General features: G+C 46.8%; 1 protein-coding gene across 1 annotated transcript in view; it reads left to right on the top strand.

Annotated features, from left to right (window-relative positions):
• pdzrn4 (PDZ domain containing ring finger 4) overlaps positions 1-22,037 on the top strand; it is a 53,464-nt gene that overhangs the window by 15,815 nt on the left and 15,612 nt on the right. The window contains exons 2-3 of the mRNA XM_030367138.1: positions 12,383-12,636; positions 16,163-16,265. Coding sequence (XP_030222998.1) covers positions 12,383-12,636; positions 16,163-16,265 — 357 coding nt within the window. The remainder of the gene's footprint in view (positions 1-12,382; positions 12,637-16,162; positions 16,266-22,037) is intronic.

Here is a 22,037-nt window from a genome sequence, read left to right as displayed (position 1 = left end):
AGCGTCCTGACGGTGTCACGGCATGGGCTTCACCGGGGCCCGTTAACCTCCATGGTCCAGACGCCTCACCTGCCTCCTTCATTACCCCCACACTGTGCACCCTTGGCTGGAAGCAGGCAGAGCAGCTGTCATGTCTGGTCTGGCTGGAGGTCCTCTCCTCCTCTCTGCCCGATCCCTGTCCACGATGACCTGTTTCTGTCGCTCAACCAGCGCGGGCCACAGCCCCGGCCCTGGGGGGGGCCAAAGAGAGGATATCCTGATCTTTGTTTTAATTGAGTTTGAGGGCCAGCTTGAGCCAGGGAATGGCTTGGAAGCGGATTGCAAATGACATCAGTGCCATCTTGTCATGTGACCCGGCGTCCAAACTTTACACAGGGTTTTGATTTTTCTCACGTACACACACAAAGCCACAAACACACACACACACACACACACTTTCAGATATGAGTGTGAATCCATGCACATGGGCACGTCCATGAACAAATAAGGCCATGAATCTGTAGTAAATGAAGCAGTGAGCGGAGAGTGATCGCTGCCTGGAACGCAGTCTCAGAAATTAGAATAAATGAACCCGGGAAGGCTGGCATGAACAATCCTTTATCACGCCCATTAGCCCCCGAGAAGCAAAGGGCGTGTTCAGACTGTGCTGCTGCGTATGACGATTGCCCGTGCCATTTGCATTTTATACCAGCGACCCAAAACAACAATGAAGTCGCGGCCCCACGCTGCTGGCTGGCTGCTGTGATGAAGTGATGGGGGCAGAATGTGTGGAGAAGTTACAGCTGCGGAACTTTTCCCTGCTAAACTAACATATAAAAGAAAAAGGGAGAAAAATGATTTGCATCCACCTGAGAACCCTGAATAATATATGATAATATAGTATAATATATTCCATTTGGTTGACATTTTTATCCCAAGCGCCTTACGGTAGTGTGAGTGAATACATTTTTAGCATGGGGGGGGGGGGGCCCAGTGGGGTGCTAACTGCTAACCCTAGCACCGATAATGCGATGCCCTAGCAGTTTGGGTGCAACACAAAGTGAAGGAGCCTAAATATTGAAACTAAGAAATATGAAAAGAGTGATGCATGGATGCCATGATTTTCTAAGATCTTCACGCGCTATAATGACCATTTCTCTCTTGTTAAGTAGTTGTTTAATCTCACTGAGGCTAACCCGGTTAAAAAAAGGTTGGATAAAATAATCCTCACACATGTTGGACATCATATTATCTTGTTGAACAGGCTAAAACATAGCCGGGGTATAGCCCACATGAAGGCGGGAAACTCAATTCATTCCCTGAGTTAGCGCTGATCAGAGATTAGCTGTTATCACTTTGCTTTCGCTAGCATCATCATCCCGCCAGTCTCCGTGACACATTCCTTCCATACGGCTGATGTCGGAGACGCCCGTTTAAAGCGAGCGAATAGCTTTGCATCCGTGTCCCACAAGGGCCCTGCTGTGTTCCTCAACGACGACGTCTTCCATCCCGCGAAACGCCGGTGCCATAATAAATCATTCATGTGTGCCGGGTGTAGCCTCTCAGAGATGTCAGCCGTCCCAGAGTGTACTCTTCAAACACGGCTGCCAGGTGCTCTCAATCAACATTTGTTTGTTTTGGGGGCTTTTTTCCGTCCGTGTGTGCGTTCGGATTACCAGGTGCACTTTATTTTCCGTTAATGTATTCCTTGCCGATCCCGGGGCTGATGCCACAGCTCATTTGCAGTGCGGCGCTTTGGGTCGTATAAATTGCGTTTGACAGGCACTCCATTACACCTTCTCATTGTTTGCTTCGGATTCTCTGAGGCTGAACCTGAATCACACAAGTGTCGGGATGGCTACGGTGTCTTTGGTTCTTCCCTTTAATATAACGACGGGATTCTTGTGTTGGTTTAAGCTCAAGACACATTGACCAACCGACTGTCGAGAGACTGAGAAAGCCTCTCGACAGTCTCCAAGCTGTTTACTTTGAATGTTTCTGAGCTGAAAACACTATCAAGAGGCTGGTTTCAGATTACGGTGTCTGTTGTCAACATAGAACTACTTTGGAGTCTGGTGCAATAGGTGGGCCTTGTTGCTGGGTGACAACGCACTGTTTGTAGAACGACAACGAAATGGCTGGCAACCAAGTATGAATTAGGCCTAATGAAGACCCAGAGGGAGACACTGAATTGAATCCAATTTTCCTTCAATTCCCTTTCGTCTGTTCCACTCAGAGGCGAGGAATGAGACATGAGGGTGGTGGAGGGTGCGGAGCTGGGGGTCCGGGGAGGGGGGGGGGGGGGGGGGTGGTGGTGTGTGCTGTGTCTCCTCCTAACCTCCCTCTGACACCTTCACACCTCCCTTGTGAAGTAGATTGATTACACTGGTGATCACTCCAGTCCAGATAACGTCCCTCTTTTAATCAGCTCTTGTGCGGCCGCTGTTTTTACATGGATGGGATTATCGCGGGAGACTCCATCACTGTCTCATTGTAAAGCCCCCCCCAGAGACACACACACACACACACACACACACACACAGCCCGCCAAGCCAGAGTCGACATTCCCGCTTCCAAAGTTTCTTCCCTCATTCTCGCTTGATCCCGTCCACTGCTGGGCTTCCGTCTGTCGGAGTGACATTCGGTGTGTTTTTTTAATTTGGGCGGCCCTCTGTTCACTTTGCACGCCGACGTCTCGTTCCCGCTCCGTTCTTCATTAAAGACTACACTTGGAAGACCAACCTTAATGAGCACAGATGTCATTCGTTAGTGGCAAGGCTTAAGTTAATTGTAGACACCATAGGGGATTCTCAGGATGTTTTTTTTCGTCGTGTGCGTAAATGTCCATCCCTGGGGTGTTCAGAAGTGTTCAGGAGTCACTCATTTATTACTAACTCACTAGGGAGTCTTGTGACTCAACCCCAAACCCAACCTTGTGGAATTCGGGATAGGGTGTTATCGACCTAAGATATCACTGAGGACCATTCAATCGTCTCTAAGTATTGGCGTGGAAATATGGCCACCGAAGAAGACAAGAACACAATTTTGAGGAAACTACATTTGGGATTTCAAATTGTCAATCATTTTTTGGTTTTTTAGATCATATCACGACAGTGGCCTGGTGCACAGAATCTCAATATGAACACATCTTTGTTTCTTTTGTTCATTTTTTTTTCATTATTTCATTCTTTCTTTCATTCTGCACTTTCTGATTGTCCTCTCTGGTTCGCCCCCCATGCATCCCCAGCTCTCCAATTAATATCCTAACAGGCAGATCGATGGCCAACCACGGGGGGGTCCTGATTGACCTGCCGCTCGCTGGGCCTATTTCTGTTAGATCTTCTCAACACTTGGCGGCGGCGCCTCCTGACCCTGAGTGTCATTGCTTTTCCACTGTAATGAGGGCGGTGGCAGCGGCCATGTTGTGTCTCAACACTGGGAAGGGGGAGGAAGGGGAGGGGAGGGGGGAGCCAGTCATGGGGAGAAATGGTCACGCACTTCACCATTTTTTATTTTACTGCTGTTCTCCCCGCCATGTCAGGGATTATGGAAATGGCCGCTGTGTTCTGAGTTAATTGTCTGCTCTCCGAGGGAGACCGTATTCACTTTGGAGATGGCTTCCCCCTCCCCCCACGGCAGTTAAATGAGACGGACCGCTGGCATCATCCGCCCGGCAGCAGGTGTCTTGTCTGGTACCTGCTGCAACTTATCTTAACCACACGGGAGAGAGAGAGAGAGAGAGAGAGAGAGAGAGAGAGAGAGAGAGAGAGAGAGAGAGAGAGAGAGAGAGAGAGAGAGAGAGAGAGAGAGAGAGAGAGAGAGAGAGAGAGAGAGAGAGAGAGAGAGAGAGAGAGAGAGAGAGAGGGGGGGGGGGGGGACAGCCATACACTCAATGGTGTCCATTTGGCTGGCATTCGTTCGCCATTCGCAGGTGCCATGTCTGAATTGTACACTTGAGTCCAGTTGCGCTGAAATACAGTCTAAGGGACGGCTATTTGCTTTACAAGCCGCACCGTGTTTCCATTGTCCGCCTTGATGGAATTTGAAATTCCGCCTGGCAGCTGTACTTACTCATTCTGCCCCCCTGCTTTTTTCCCCTCTTAGCACATGTAATATGGTGATACTGTGGGTGACTTCATCGAGCCGGCATATGGGTGGCACCCCACACTCCACTTATCACTCTCTTTCACTTTTTAAGGGAAGAGAGAGATCTGCACAGCAGCATAGACTTAATCCCCAACAGCATTAACCCCACCACCCTCTCAATGACGAACCCAACACCACTGCCTTCCCCACCACCACCACCACCACCACCACCACCAACGACACCCCACTAAACACCTAACCACTAACACCCCCACCACCGCCTCAACACCCACTCCCACCCCCTCGCACCAGATACACCCCTTGTTATTCAGCCGACCCTAATTCATTCTGGCTACCTTGAACCTCCGATCCCACAGCGGTATTGTTTTACATCCCAGGTCACGGCCAGATGCGGATCTGGAGTAGTGAGGTGATACACAAGCGATAAATCTCTGCACAACACTTACCACAGCATGTACCATTACCTTTAAAATGCACAGATCGCTCCCCGACATCCACCCACTAAATCCTACTGTGGAATCGGAGGGGTTTGATTTACAGTAGTGCAGAGACGGCGCTGTTATCGGGCGTTCAGCTGGAATCTGGGGGTGATCAAGACGAAGCGTGGCGTTGATCTCATTTCATGCGGAAGTGATCTGAGTGCAGTCGGGATCTTGTGATTGTCATTATGGAGCAGTTCAGAAGGCGCTAAGGTTAGGCACAATAAGCAGACCGACCGGATGATATGTTTACCAAACAGCCCGTCTATTGCAGGACTGTGGGCTCATCCTTTGGGCTCCTGTGTGTGCGTCTGCATGCATGCGTGTACATGTGTGCGCATGTGTTCGATGCCCATTTGCACTCTCTCGTTTGGTTTTTATTATTGAAGTTATTCTATCTGTTTTCTGTGTGTGTCTGTGTGTGTTTCTGGAAGTGATACTGTGTGAATAGTTGTGTGTGTGTTTATGTTTGTGTGGAAGTGAGGTGTGAATAGGTGTGTGTGTGTGTGTGTGTGTGTGTGTGTGTGTGTGTGTGTGTGTGTATATGTGTGTGTGCTCGTGTATGTGGAAGTGAGACTGTGTGACTAGGTGTGTGTGTGTGTTAGTGTGTGTATATGTGTGCGGAAGTGAGACAGTGCCACTAGTTGTGTGTGTGTGTGTTTGTGTATGTGGAAGTGAGTGTGAGTGTGTGTGTGTGTGTGTGTGTGTGTGTGTTAGTGTGTGTATATGTGTGTGAAAGTGAGACAGTGCCACTAGGTGTGTGTGTTTGTGTGTGAACACCTGCACCTATTTCGGTCCCAGGCAGCGCAGAGAGGATCACGGAGGGCTGCCTATCTCCCCGACCTGGAGGAGCAGATTTGATTCGAGCCAGGACATTAAGCCCAGATAATGCAGCCATGACCAGTAGAGGGCCCCCCCCCCCCCCAATCCCCTACCACACTCCCAGCCCACATCGCCCACCCACACAGCCACCGCAGTACTGCTGGCCGGTTGAAGATAGCTACGAGCATTACCTCCTCACAATCTATCGGCTACCAACACATTTACTATTCAGTCGTTTCAGAGACGTTTTCATCCAGTTGTGAATTACACCGAGTTGGAAGATGCAGCAGGGCATCTCGCTGGGGGGATAGCTACCGCTAGACGGTGGACAATGGAGTCTCAACCCCGGCGTCTTTCCCCTGGAACGCCCTGGAGGCAGATTATATTCCAGCGGTGACCGCTGGATCCCTCGCCTCGGTTTTCCCATTCTCAGTTGCCCTTGTGCTTCGCCATAATCTTCCTAATGAAGCGTTTTGCAACCGTTGCAATGAATTGCAGTGTAAAAATGAAAAGGCGGGGACCAACCGGCCTGTGCGTTATGCAAGAACAAAATGAGCTCAGGCGTTCGGAGGAGGAGGGAAGCGGGGCCCGAGTTCATCAAATGTTGTGCCAGTATTACACCTTGAAAGAAGCGGCTGGCTTCTCTCTTTAATGTGAATGATCGCCGCAGGGCCTTTGAGGGAAGGGTGTGTTTTATGTGGTTGAAGGGGTTAATGGAAGCCTGTTAAGTTTGGTTCATGTAGGAGGGGGGTGAGCATGTCAGATTTCCCCAGTGGCTCTCTCGCTCCCTCTTTTTCTTCTTCAAGTTCCGTTTCATTGGAGAAGTGTGTGGAGTTGCCTCAACTGGGAAGCAGGCTGTCAGGGTTGATTTATGTAGTCGTAAGAGTCTCACATCGTGTGGTTCGACCGCAATCTGTATTTTATTCTGACACTTATTGAAATGAGACATTACTGTATGTGTGGGGGGGGGGGGGGAGCCGGAGAGGAATCATCCCCAGACCTTCATTTTCTAATCCGGGGAAGAGACGGTTCAGAACACATTCCGGGCCTTGAGCGATTTTCGTCTCCCCTCTGGGAGTGTTAAATGTCGCGACTTTACTCTCCGTGTACCTGCCTTTGCGGATTGGTGTCAGGCATGTAACTGCTAATTCATTTCCCTGTGCATTCATAACAGGGAGTTGGGTACTGTTGTGTTTTGACTACAGTGGCCAAGCTATTCTTTTTAAACCCTGCAATTGCACTTTTTTTATTGAGATTTTAAAGCTGCAATACGCAAAACATTTTTGGTTCGGGATGTACTTTAAAACACAACAGTATACGAGGAGCCAGGCTGTTCATTTCAAAGTTTAGTCGAGGCCAGCTCGAAATGGCCAATCTTGCATCTCGTAGCTTCAACCATGCTCTGCCTGTCTTCTCAATGGGCAGCCCCTTCTCCACGCCATATTGTCCTGCAGCGATGTACTGATGTCTGCGTTCTGTAATGAGCGGGAGGGGAAAGAAAGCACGCATGCATGTCAAAGCCATGCAGAAACGCTTTCTGTGAAAATAACAATGCTGTCGGCTTCCGTCCTGAATGGGTTCCCATAAGGTACCTCTTTATAGGGGAAATCCGAATCTGTTCCTTGAAAGCCACACTCTATTATCCAGGTGGACCAGTTAACAGTGAGCCGGCTCCTATCTGCAGGGCACAGCTGTTGCAGCCAGGCGTTCCTTCCCCTCGCCTCCCCTATCTGCCTCCATCTATATTGCCGATGTCTCACCGCAGGTCGCTTCCCATTCCGCTTCTCATTGTCCAAAAAGGTTACACGCTACGGGGCTAGCGAGACCCTGTCCTCCGGCGGCGCTGTCTATACCTGGAAGCTTGTATTAGAGGTGTGCTCCTGAGACGGGCTGACCTACATGCTTAGACTCCTCTCGCTGTCTTGCCTCAATACTTAACACCTGACAAGCCTGCCACTCAAAGCAGCGGGAAGGCACACAGGAGATAAAGGCTCTGAGTGATGGCAGGAGTGAAGTGCGGCACACACAGAATTCAAGGTTATAAATGTGCGTCGGTAAGTACCAGCCTCTGATGCTCTTTCTAATGCTTTTTTTCACGCTGAAAGCCTTTTTCCACTCCCCTTGCCGAGTAAAATCCCTTTGCTCTGTGGCCTTCGCCGGGGCAAACAGGCACGCGCAGATCGCTTTTACAAAGACAAATACCTTTGCGACTACCCAAGCGTAAAACACATTTCATTAAAATGCAGCCTGCGCACACGCAAGCACGTGTGTATGTATGGATGTGTGTGTGTATGACACAACCGTGGACGCCATTAAAATGGCGTATGTGGTTAATTTGAAAGCCTAAGAAGAGCGAGCATAAGAGCTTATGGCGTATTAACAGTTGTGCCCGGAGCAATGCACTTTCTTCCCTCCTCCTTCACAGAGAAAGGAGCCCATCCATCACCTCTATCTGCTGGAGGGCAACGCTGTAGTGCACACTTCCTGCCAGGGAGAGAAGCCTTCCATCCCCAGCTGGCTCGGCGTCGGCCCAGGGTGTGAGGTTGACATCTCGGCAGATAAACTATACCCTCACTTCACTACCACGGTCACTACATCGTGCCCTTGGTCCACAGAGATATGGAGGTGTGCTGTGCTTGGGGGGAGGTTGATAAGACAGAAAAGCACAAACGTAGCAGTCGAGCTAATCTTGAGCGAGCTTATTTTGTACCCCTTTACCTTTTATCTTTCTGCCGGCCTTCCTTTTGCCTGGTGGTCCGCAAATGAGATCAGGCGTCATTGAGGGGGATGGCTTTCCTCGGCCATCTGTGACTCGTGGCGATATTGTGGCTTATTTTGTGTGTTAAGCTAACAAGGTAGTTGGGTTTGCTTTTGCTTTCCTTATCCTTTTTTCCTGAGACCGCACCTCCGAAACAACCGATGCAGAAAAAGAGGCCTTTGACAGCTGTGGGGGAGATTTTGTGTTCCTAGCAGAGGAATCCAACAGTATACAAGATTTGATTTATTTGGTCAATATGTGCCTCAGTCGCAGAGAAACGGAGAGGAGCAAGGCGTGTTTCTCCTCTTCCCTCAGCTTCACTCCACTACATCAGTGTGTTGGGTCTGTTGTGCGAAAGGCTGTCTCCGGTCTCTGGGGTGGAGATTCACTGGGAACACATTGCTCTGGCGTGCTGTCGTGGATCCGTGAGCAAGCAGGCACCAGATGTGGCTCAGTCCAGAATCACCATGGCTTCCCAGAGGCCTGTTCGCATCCAACTGCTCTGATATCCCTCAGTCTATAAATTCATGAATACATGAATACACGCCATTTGGTCGATGCTTTTATCCAAAGCGTCTCGCAAAAACATTCTTAGCACTAGGAGCCCCTTTGGGAATGAAAACCCTAACCCTAGGCAAAGTCAACGCCGTACACTACCAGCAATGACCCCCGCAGCTCCCTGCTATCTCAGAATGGCGGTTGTAAGGTAGAACCATAACCATTTGGTTAATCTCCATCGCCTTTGTCGAATTGGCTCCGGGAAAAGGGATAATCTCTGTGGACACATAATGCAAAGGTTGAGCGAGATTTGGGAAATGTGAAGCAGTCACAAACCTCGAGTGAGTGAACAATATTGCTTCTAAATAATGAGTCGGGAACAGATTTTGTTTTCCGTGCGTGTGTTGAGAGAATCAATTTGGATTTGCGGGCCGTACATACACTGAACCGGATAGTTGGCTTCTTCGGCGGCCTGTGCGTTTCGTAGAATGCCTTTTTTTCCCTTTTTCTTTACAGATTGAACTTTTGGCTGGGATACCAGATGCGAAAATTCACACTCTACTCTACTCGTTTTCTGACTAATGTCGATATTAATGGGGAGTGAGGCAGTGGCAAAACATGGACCCACCACAATGCGTCAAATGTTAAGTACGTCTCATCTGCTCCATGGCATATTAAGCCAACCTCCTAGTGACTCCCGGAAAGCCCTTCCCATCTGTCCATATTGAATGTAGCGTACACACAGAAGTACACACAGAGCTTCTATTTGGCGCGGTGGGTTTAAATGGATAGATCTGCCAACACCTGAAAATAACTGACACAGCTCCAATTCTCCAGCTCACGTGCTTGAGTGGGGCTACTTATTCTTCCTCTGTTGATTGGGAATTAATTGTTCCATCTGGCTCTGGTGAAGCTAAACGATAGAGACTTCCAAAAAAAAAAAAGAATCTTCCCTTCCTCCCTCCCTTCCCCCTTCCCTACCTCCCTCTCTTCCTTCCTTCTCTTGCTGATGGCTGTGCATCCTTGTTCCATGTGTTACCACATGCGTAGCTAGCGAACAGCAAGTCTTGAAGGAGGAGGAGGAGGACAGCCAAGCACAGTATGCACCAGAGGGATTGCCGGGGAATTTGATCATTTTTCTCCGGGACTGTCATACACCATAGGCAACCTCATTTGTCTAGTCCCGGCCCTTTGTTTCCACCAGGCTAGCAAGAGAGAGAGAGAGAGAGGGGGACGGATATAGAAAGAAAGAGCGAGAGAGAAACAGCCTTGACCAAAGCAACGATATTAGCTAATTAATACTTTTCTTTGAAGACAGTGCTTTAATACAATGCTCACACCGCAGCATTTAACAAATGCTGAGTGCGCAAAATATAAAAAAAATTGGCCGCCAGTGAAATAATGGGGAAAGGAGGCAGGTCGGGGAGAGGAAGAGGAAGAGGAAGGGGGAGAGAAACGACAGGCGCGCGCGGCGTCGTATTTTTCCCTCCAAATTGCCCCCAAGGCGTGGGTGTGCGAGGGGCTGTTGACCCAGTTTATCTTCTTCTCCTGGGTGATTAATGCTCGCTGGGCGTCCAGCAGAGGGTCACACACCGGGAAGGCCGGGGAGCAGAGCACCGCACGGCGGGGAGGCCCCGGTAATGGCCGGGAGCCCGGCGCTGGGAGCCCATTACCTCGTGGAGGTCGGGGGCAGTCAACATGCACTACCGGAGAAAGAGCCAGGGAATACGTTAAGGTGGCCGGCTGCTGCCCTTTTACTGAATCCCCTCTGAGCTTAGAGATTGTTAGGAGACCAAACTCTACACGTTTTGTTTATCCGGTTTTTTTTTTTCGCAGGTTTTTTTGTCTGTGGGAATCTTGTGCTGTTTATCTTGTGCGTTGTTCGGTGATTCTGACCTTAAGGGTGAAAAAATATAACGTAAATTCTTATTAACTGCTGTTTGGAAAGTATGTTGTGTAAAAAAACGTATATAGGGAAAGCTAGGAAATTTTTCTTCCGAGGTAAATGCAGTAATTTGGATAAACTTGTTTATATTCATATATTCTTTACCTATTCATATTAAAGTCAGTTGCATTGCTAGTTCCTCACAGTTCAGCTCCATCTTCCAGACTGAATGGCATATTATGTTGTGAATGTGTGGCTATTGAAATATTAGTTGAATATAAGCTCCATACACTCAGTTATGAAAACTAAATAACCCGTCTCTATCGAAGCCCACGGTTAGCCAGGGCATTTCTAAAGTCCATTAACAAGAGTCCCATTCACCCAGCCAGAGGTACTTCAGCAGATCACAAAAAAGTCGGCCCACTTTGCCAATCCCCAAAGTGGGCTACTGGTTTTCATTTCACTCGATATAACTTCTGCATTTTAAACAGGATTCACAGTTCCAGTTTGGAAATGCTACTCCTTTTTTGAGTTTCACGGCCTTGGTATATATTTGGCACGGCAGACAGTGTTTATTTTCATGATTTGATTATTTTCATCCAACATGCACTGTTAACAAATTTCCCTTCCTCCCAACATATCTCGTTTAAATACAAGTCCAGAAGTGATCGCGCTGTGTCTGCAATTTTTTCTGTGCCTATCTAAATTGTAATCTCGACCTTCATAATTGAACCCAAAGCAGATTCTCGAAGGTGTGCCAGGGCTATAGTTCTTTCTCCTTTCCAGAGCAATTACTCTGTCTAAACGAAGCAGTGATTCTTGTTAATGTATCGGGGAGCCACGCTGCAAATGGTTTTCACTCTTCCAGCGAGCACTATGTGTGGAGCCCTGCCGGAACGCTTATTTTCTGCTGTTAATGCAGGAAGAACCAATGATAAACCAATGTTACATCCAATGTAGTATATATATATATATACATTTTCCTTCAAACTTTGTGATGTGGAAAGAGATTAAGTCGCTCAGGATTTAAAAGATTCTTTGACAGTCATGATGAGAAAAAATGTATACATCTATATGTATATATTCATATTTAGACTAGTTTCATATGTAAAAGAAGGTAATGCCGTCACATGCATTTTTCATGAATGTCCTCTTGAGAAACATTCAAAAGTGATGAGCAGGGTCAGGCCCTATCCGCCATAAAGTCGATAGTATACCTTGAACGTTGTGTTTAACTTCTATAAAACTAGCTTAAAAGGCCAGGATGCACTCCATACCGAAAGATACTGGGTTTGCAGTGCCAAGGAAAGAAATCCCTTTCTACAAAACTGGTCACTCTTAAATCGCATTTATTTCTTGCCGGTCTGTCCCAGGGGAGACCCTGTGCAAAGACTGGAAATAAAACTAGAAACACAAGAAAAATATTCCCTGAGATGGACGTTTATTTTTGCCTCTTGTCTTTCTCTTCCACCTCCTCCTCCTTCACCACCTCCTGCTCCATCTCCTCCTGCTCCTCCTCCTCCTCCACCTCCTGCTCAACACCACCTCCTCCTGCTCCTCCTCAACCTCCTCCTCCACCTCCTGCTCCATCTCCTCCTGCTCCTCCTCCTCCTCCACCTCCTGCTCCATCTCCTCCTGCTCCTCCTCAACCTCCTCCTCCACCTCCTGCTCCACCTCCTCCTCCACCTCCTGCTCCAACACCACCTCCTCCTCCTCCTGCTCCTCCTCAACCTCCTCCACCACCTCCACATCCTCCTCCACATCCTCCTCAACCTCCTCCTCAACCTCCTCCTCCTCCTCAACCTCCTCCTCCTCCACCTCCACCTCCACCACCTCCTCCTCCTCCCCTTGCAGGTTAACGGCAAGGAGCTCTCCAAGTCGTGCCATGAGGGCCCGGTGGAGGCCTTCCGCAGTGCCAAGGAGCCCATGGTGGTGCAGGTCATCCGCCGCAGCCCTGGTGGCTGCCCCCACGGCCTCCCTCAGGAAATCCACGTGGTGGACGTCTGCACTCAGACCGACATCACCTTCGAGCACATCATGGCGCTGGCCAAGCTGCGACCTACGACCCCTCCCGTGCCTGACATCTGTCCCTTCCTGCTCTCGGACAGGTACTGACCTTCAGAAACAGGATGCATTGGGAAGCGTCTTATCATAGCTAGCCTTGTTGTGTACGGGGAACGGGTTAACCTAGTAATTGTAAGTGCTTGGCACTTGGTTCCATGAACATCCTTACTGTACCGACAGCGATATATTGTTTATCTTCCTTCTGGCAAATGTACTTATGTAGGTCGCTTTGGATAAAAGCGAAGCCTAAATGTAGATTTAAACGTTAATGTTAATGGAACTGACCTTGTGTCGTTACGGTCCATCCTCACTGTTGGAGGATGGACTCTCTCAGGGCTTTCCTCAGGGATTTTCCTCTTGAGGGCCGGCGTTTACCCACAGGGCTTCTCAATAGACCCCTTCAGACTGAGGACAGAAATAAGGGTCGTTCACAATACTTATTATGGGTCTGCTCGGTTTTTTGTATCAGGCTCAGGTAGCAGAGCTACCTGGCTGGTTTAACCGTATACATGTTCCCTGGTCGTCAAATGTGAAGAGCCATAATTAGTGGTATGAGAGACACCTGTGGTTCTGCTACGATGACCCCTCAGTGAAGAGGTTCCATCCCCAGCTTGAATGACAGAATCATGCCTTTGTCCCAATGGTAATACATTTAAAATAGGGTGTGTTCATCACAATGCATCATGGGATTATTCGTCGGGGCGATGTCGCCGAGGCTCCGTTGCTTCAAAAAATGGAGACATTCGTTGCGATGTGACGTCGCAACGTGTGAGCCCGATGCAATACATTTGTAAAGGGAAGGTAGTGTTGGTTCAAAATGATTCAACCTCAATATTATTCAACCTGTGTCATTCAAAAAGCAACTAAATGCCAACTACATTATTTAAAAAAAGAAATACTAGAAAACAGCTCAGTAAGTTCCTATAAAAGTGATAGAAAACTAAAGTACAGCCTTAAAGACGAGCAGCGACTCTGAAAGCGGAGATTGTTCAAATTGAAAGTGTGCTGGATGTATGTTCTGCCGTTATGTTTTGGTGTCGGTACAGCGATGCATAAACAATCCACATTGCCCTCCATCACACTTCAGAATGGATTGAGGACGCCTTTCCTCCTCAATATTAATATCGCTCCTGCTGTGACTCCCGCTCCGCTCTATGCGTTCTCTTTGTGTTGAGTAAATCCTTCCTCCTATATCATTCCTCTCCCCACATTATTGTTGTTTGGAGGTAACCAACTGCAGTCCTATTAAATATTAGATTCCCATTTCCTCTGGTGCGTTAAATCTGAAAGCACACTATACCCCTGGGTTTACCCGGGTTTGATTGGCACTAAGGAAACGGCCCTCGCTGCAAAAGAAAGCGCAAGGACGGAAAACCAAGAATAAATATGATATTATAATGCGTTCTGTGTTTGGTGTCGACGCCGACCCATAGGAAAATCTAATTGTCGCTTCAAACCTAAGACTATGGTATATAATTCCATATTTAATAAGAGGTATATATCAAAGGCTTTGCACGTCACAGAAAAACAAAAACCTGTGCTTCAAAATCTCTTAGTCCTTGAAATGAAGGCTGATCCCACTTTACTGAGCTTCCAGAATTCCCGGAGGGACTTTGTTTGGAAAAACAACAGAAAACCAAACCCAGTTCATTAGTTTCCCATTTTTGACTCCTTTGCTCTTAATGCTTTTCATCTCTGCAGAGTATGATATTGTGAAGGAGGAAAAGTCATGTGAGGAGTATTAGGGTTTATTATTTAGTGATTTTTTTATGTGCCACAGAGAACAAGGCATATGAAGGAAACCATAATGAGTTCCAAGCAGAGGAGCATCTTGCCAAAACCGAGACAAACAAATGAAGATTTCTCCTCTTAAATCAATATCCAGCAGTCTTTCTAAATAGATTTTAGGATATATTGTATTTGTAATTTTACAGATATTGCTCCTTCACAATGAATGTTCGTAATTATTAAAGAACAGGGTATTGCTCGATGTTACGACAATGAGATGTGTTTGCGCCGATGCTTACATTACGGGCTCACTGTGCATCTCCCTAAGCCCGTGGGTTACCCCCTGACCTCTTCCACCTTAACCTCATCATCCTTCTGGTTCATAACTCGCGGGAGAATTCCCCACAGAGCCAACGTGTAATAATGTGAGCTGCTTGCTGCTGTATCCATTTTGTTTCATGGTAGGTTTACTAGGTGATTAAAGCAAATGGGCTAATAAAATAAGTAGGCAACACAGTGTATCACACACACACACTGAGACACACACTCAGGGGTTTCTCTCTCTCTCTCTCTCTCTCTCTCTCTCTCTCTCTCTCTCTCTCTCTCCCTCTCCCTCTCTCACTCTCTCTCTCCCTCTCTCACTCTCTTGCCCGCCTGCCCTCAGGCCATGCCCCAAATGTAATCAATGTGTGCCATAAAACACACACACACACACACACACATTTCCCTCCCTGCCTCAGAGATCAGGTGTGTAACCGCAAAGCAACCGTACATTTTACAGATATAACAAATGTTTGCGGGCTGTCGTCTTTTGTGACGCCGCTATAAACCTTTTGAAATCATATTCTCTTCTGCCAAAGATGTTACGACGTGTGACATCAAACACATTACAATTTATACGGCTTATATATAGCTTTGACATTTACCAGTCACCGGTATTGTTCTTCGTGGAAAACTGTTTTGAGAAAGAAGCGGCCGAATTCGGTCGATTGATCAGCGTGTCAGATAGGAGGCTGAAGACGTCCGTCATCGCACTCCAACTGAATGGAATTATTTATTTATTAGCGCTCACATGATCGTGTGGGGCATTAAAGCCCATTGTCACGCGAGGCGTGGGCAATTATGTTTTTTTGTCTTGTGAGTGAGTGTAAAATAATAGATTTACTCCACGAAATGTGTGTGTGTGTGTGTGTGTGTGGGTGGGTGGGGGGGTGTATGCGACGGTCTGTCAATAGGACGGGAGCAACTGAAGAGGATATATACAGTACAGTGATTCACAAAGGAGCCTGCTTTTATCACACACACACACACACTGCACAGCCATTGAAATCACAAATAACCTGACAAAATGCTTTATGCTTCGGAATACGCCGAGGACAAAGGCGAGCGAAATACTGACATTTCAAGGTACTCATCATGTGAGAAAGATTGGCAGAGCTCTGTCTCCGTTTCTATATCCTAAACCATCTTTCTCTCTCTCTCTCTCTCTCTCGCTCTCTCTCTCTCTTTCAAACTGTTGGAAGGAAGTGAAAGTTATGCTATTTTTTGGGGGGGGATTTAAAAATGCAACATAAATACTATGTAAGGATGGACAACCTGGACACAGTCAACAAACGATGATACTATTATGATGAATTTTGTTGAAGCAAAGATGGAAACCTCTTTTTCAATTGGACTAGATTAACAGGAATAACGTTTGAGCAGCTTACAAATAGGAAAGTTGAGTTTTCACAAAAAATGTGTTTTGTTTTTAAAACGTTCTCCCTCACTCTCTGTCGCCATTTCTCGCTCTCTCTTCATCCCCCTCTCTCTCCCTCTCTCGTGTCCTCTTTCCCCTGTCAGCTGTCATTCGCTCCACACGATGGACCAAGAATTCTATGAAGGCCCGGACTACCTCTCCCCACTCCCAGCCGACGGAGAGAGGACCGAGGAGTTTGAGTACGAGGTAAACCAAAACCACGGCCAAGCTCTATCCCCCGCCGCAATTCTAACCCCCAAAAAGCTATCCCTTGCACTGATGCTTACCCTACCATGCTTCGTGCTTCACGCTGACCCTCTCCTATTGGGGTCCATTGACACCCCGTTTTACCTCAGACAAACACTACATTCTAAACTCCTGCCACACGAGGTCATGCAATTGTAAAAGTACAGGTTCAGAGTGAGACGTGGGTACAGAAATACCTACGTTCACCTTTCACACACACCCGCATGAGCCTGCACACATCGCATGACAGCAGGGGGCTGCTTGAACAAATCTGATGGGGGAAGCTATGGGGGGGGTGTTATACAACTGCATATAAGCTATAATGATAGCTATCATCACACCCGTTCCCATCATAACTCTCATACGTTCTCATTCACACTGTGTTAGGAACCACTGGCAGCATTGCGCCGGATAACAAAGAACCTGAACTAGGGCTGGGCGATTAATCGAATTTTGATCGCGATTACGATTTTAGCGTCAAACGATCAGAAAATTAACATAATCGAGTTATCCGATTTTTTGTTAATTATTATTATTATTATTATTTTTTTTTTTAATGATTTATAGAAAGGGTAGAACAGCTGGACACATATCTGTATATTTTTTTAGATTGGAACATTCTCTTTTTGACCATTTTGTGTATTTTTTTAAGGCGTAATTTCAAAGTTCTCAGTTACAACGTTTTTTTTGGGAGAGACATGGTGAATGAATACAACACGTTTTCAGACTCAAAGATAATCGTTTGAATAATCGTGATTTCAATATTGACCAAAATAATCGTGATTATGATTTTTCCCATAATCGAGCAGCCCTAACCTGAACCATTCCTATCTGTCTTCACCACAGCTCTCACTGGCCGATCCAACTGAGCCGTGTGCTAACGTGATTAGTCCTTTCCTTTGTCACCATGATAAAACCCCACTGGTGTTAAGGAGCATAGTTCCTCATTCTTTGGTTGTGACTAATGGAGTTGAGCTCTGGCTGGTTGGGCAGTGTTCTTGGATAAGTCGTTTTTCTAGTATTGTTTGTTTTGTTTTAATCCTGGATTCACCCACTGAGTAAATACTCTGCCTGCGATTGGATCCATAATGCGCAGCCGTACAGTGTTGTAATTGGAATCCAACTGGAATAACATGAGTACTTCCTGTGGAAACTGCGATTGTGTGAACCGACCTGGGAACACAGAAACACACACACAGACACAATCACGCTCACACAATCCCCAATATATGCCAATCAATAGCAAGCGATCCCCAGCGTGCTACGTGATGTGATGGGTGCGAAGCTACATCCCCCACCTCCTCCGTCACTGAGTAATATCCTGAAGACTTGGATGCCTGCCAAGATAACACCGGCAGTAGGATTTTGTCACTTGGAATTGACATCCACTGAGGTGCAATCACAGCAGGCAGAAAGGGACAAAAACCAGGCAGCCAATACTGCTGCAGAAAAAAAGAGGCGTGTGTGTGGGTGGTGTGTGTGTGTTTGTGAATATTTGTGCGCATGGCCTGTAAGAGGAACAACCACATTTTGGTGATTTCTGTGTGTCTGCTCTGACACCTGGAATAACAGGGGTGGAGGTGGGAGTGGGGGGGATGTTATTCGGGAAGAGTTTGATAGATCATGTTACCCTGTTGATTACTCATGTATGTGTCCGTGCACACACACACACACACAAACACGCACACACACGCATGCAAAGGAAAAAAACAAATACACACAGGCACACACACGTCCCGCCAATGAATCGTACACAAATTACCACCAACACCGTGTGGTTCAGCGGTGACAGGAAGAGAGAGAGGGATAGTCAGACTAGATGTCGACTGTCCTGCTGTCTCCTGTGGACTTCTGCTCTGATGTGTTGTGTTTCCGCATGGCCGAGGAGCAGAAGGCAGCGGGCTGTTCCTCTGGTCTACCATGATCCCTCCTCCCATTGGTTTTCAATTTGGTCTCCATGTTTCCACCCACTAGGCCTGAGCCCCAGTCTTCTCAACCTAAAGAGATTTGAGGATCCTTGTTTCGCACATTGGGACCCCTGTCTCAAGGTGCCTCCGATGTAATATATGAACCCTCTCTCTCTTCCTCCCTCGGTGTCTCCCTCTCTCTCTCTCTCTCTCTCTCTCTCTCTCTCTCTCTCTCTCTCTCTCTCTCTCTCTCTCGTTCAATCTCCCTCTCTTTTTATGGCTCGTATCTATGAACACGTCTTATTATTTGCTGCGCACATGCCTTGGTGCCCGCCACCCCTTCCTACTTCACGCTCAGTGGGGTGGATTCCACCGAACGTGTTGCTTCTTATCGCGTGTCAGAGGGAGTGGGATCGGAGAAAGATGTGGGCGAGGAAAAGGGAGCTTGTGATGGCGCGCTGGTGGGATATTACTTTGGATAACCTTAGTGGGAGGAGAGCCCGCGGTCGCGTCACTCTGGAGAAGTATTAGCTTGATCACACAGCTACTGGATGATGTGTTGAAGTATTCCAACGCTGAAGAGTTTTGGTTGTATCCGTGGGAGTTAAACTACTGACGCTTATAGAGGTAGAGAGCGATAGAACTGCAATGAGATCTTCTAGTTGTGGATAAGGAGGCGAAGGGAAGGTTTCAGTTATTTAAAAAAAAAACTAAATGTTTATTGCTGTTGTAGTTGCAGATGAAGAATACAAATGTAACAACCCTTTTGCCCTTTACACCGCCCACCAAACATCAATAATACTCAAGAGTACACTCTGAAAACATGTGAGCGGAACATGCAGTGGGATAACTAAATTTAAACACGGCGCCCGTTGAACTGGAAACCAAGCCTCATCAAGTATCGTCATCCACATTTCTGATCTTGTTACTATGCCCACATAAACTCAGTGTGTGGCTAGCGAGCAGCAGCGCAGTTAACACCAGCCCCGTCTTGTCAGCACATTTGAGCATCTGCAATTAGTCCATAAAGTAGGGTTCAGGCACCTATAAAGAGAGCTTTCACTCACAATAGATCCAGGAATAAAGTATTCCCTATAATGATGTGTGCGTTGGCTGTGTCGGCTCGGTTCTGTGGACAAGCCGTTCAGAGACACCCTGGATTTATGGAGGACTGAAAAGACGAGACTAAAGCAACCGATACAGATAAGTCGTGTGATCTCAATTGAAGTCAGCTCTTCTGCATTTAATGAGTATGCAGAGGCATACTGCTTCTTCAAGACATGTATCTGAACTTTGGGCCAGAACTTGGTTATCAAGGATGGGCGATCATTGATGGATATGTAGATGGTTCAACGGATAGATAGAGTTATAGATGGTTGGAAGGATGGATAGATAGATAGTAAGATACAGATATAAAGTAGATGTATAGTGGGATGTATATATATATATATATATATATATATATATATATATATGTATATATATATATATGTATATATATCAGTGGAGGCTTCTCCATTGAGGAGAGGGAGGAAGATCCTCCCTAACATTGTTGAGAATAAAAAATGTAGATTGCCCCGACTATTGTAATGAATTAATGCCCTTAAATATGACTGCTTTATTGCCTTTGAATATATAATGTTCGTTTCCCTGGGTAAAGGGACATTAGCACCCCCTATCGCCTATTGACAATTACTTCAGGGAGGAACGTCCTCCCTCCACCGCCGTCCACTCCCATTCATTTTCCCGAAAGTACTGGCGGCCGGTGGATAACATGGGTTTCAATGGGAGAGAGGAGGAAAATCCTCCTCTGAGTGGGTGGGACCTTAAGGGGTCTGATTCGCGCAAAAATCTATCCGTCTGCGCTATGAACCAATAAGCAGGATACCTGGATGTTGAGCAGCGTTGCCAGTTTGGTCCGATTTCCCACCCAATTGGGCTACTTTTAACCATGTTAGGCTGGAAAATTATCATTGGGCGGGAAATCTGCCCAATCTCGCAACGCTGTCGATAACAAACCCGGTCTGCATTGCCGCGGTGCACAGTCTGAGAGACGCAGAAGTGAAATCTGCGATAGCGAGATCCTAAATGCACAATGGAAACATTGGAAACGGAGGACATTGTTAACGTCTTATTACAAAAACCATTCCATTCATTCAGAAAGAGGTAGACCATTTCCCAAAATCAAGGTCATCAGAAGTAATGGCAACGTCAGTGTTGTGAGTGCTACATGGTTTGCTAGGTACGCATGACTTACTGGTAGCATTACAAGCAATTGTAACTGAAAATAAACATAGCTAAATAACTTCAGTCAGTGAGGGCAAAAATAGGCCCAATAATAGGCCCAGATTTTTTTATTTACTTTTACAAATCAATAGTAGGCCTGATTTGGCTAATATGCTTTGCATCCTTTCCTTCTCAAATTACAGTGATGCCACTGGTGGCTTTGTATACATTTTGTTCACATAACTCCCTCCCTGCTATTTTGTAGTTCGCCAAAACACCCTGAAACAACTTGAGTCTCACATTCTTATGCCACCATACACCAACAGTGCAAGCAGGCCAATGGCAACCAAGCGCGCAGTCCTTCCTCCCTCACTTTAAAAACCACCAGCCGCCACTGATATATATATATATATTTACTGTTTAATAGATAGATAGATAGATAGATAGATAGATAGATAGATAGATAGATAGATAGATAGATAGATAGATAGATAGGTAGCTATGTAGATCGGTGGATGGATGAATTATTGAACAAATTAAGGAATTAAGGAATTGTTGGTTGGTTGTGGTTGGATAGATATAGGGGTTAGATAGATAGATAGGTTGAATTAATTAATTAATTGATGCTTGGTTGGAAAAAACAAATGGTTAAATATAGGGTTAGATAGATAAGGAGGTTGAATGGATGAAGGTAGAAGAATGCACAGATAGAGAGCAAGAGTGAGGGGATAAAGATAGATTGACGGATAGATTATGGGTAGATTCAGCACTCCGCTCTCATGCACTTTCCCATGATGCAAGCTGCAGCCATGCTGTGACGGCTTTTTCTCAATTCCTGGTAATCAAAGGCTGGAATAAAATGAGAGCATCCGACACACTTTGGCTGTGGACAGCAATCTCTCCCTAGTCACGCAGGACGAGTCATCAACTGACTGTCGCTGCCTGTCTCACACACACACACACACACACACACACACACACACACACACACACACACACACACACACACACACACACACACACACACACACACACACACACATACACACACACACTCACACGCACGTACAGACACACACACACACACCAAACCAGGCACAATCCTCTGCCTGAAAGCTCGCCAGAAAAAGGAAGCAAAAGAAAGGCAGAGTGAGGTGTCTGCGTGTGTGTGTGTGGGTGTTTGTGTGTGCGCGTGCAAACGTGTGTGAACGTGCACGTGCGAGTGCCGGTGTGCTGTGCACAGACGTAAGAATGATTCAGTATATGTAAGCACCTGCAGGTTATGTATGTGCATGGCTTAGGAGTGTGTCTGTGGTGGTATTTCAATGATGCAGATCACGGTAGTTCTTTGGGCATGCTGGAATGCCTTATGCTCTCGTGAAGATACGTTGTACCCACGTGCGAAAGCGCAAATTTCTCTGACGCACCGACGCGCACGCACACACACACACATAAACATACACACTAACACATACACACACACACACACACACACACACACACACACACACACACACACACACACACACACACACATACACGTACACACTAATTCTAGCTCTCTGATTATTTAGCCACAGGTCAACAGCATCAAATCTGG

The sequence above is a fragment of the Gadus morhua genome, chromosome 9 (assembly GCF_902167405.1).
Source record: "Gadus morhua chromosome 9, gadMor3.0, whole genome shotgun sequence".
In the NCBI taxonomy this organism is placed as follows: Eukaryota; Metazoa; Chordata; class Actinopteri; order Gadiformes; family Gadidae; genus Gadus; species Gadus morhua.
This window is presented reverse-complemented; position numbering and strand designations above follow the sequence as displayed.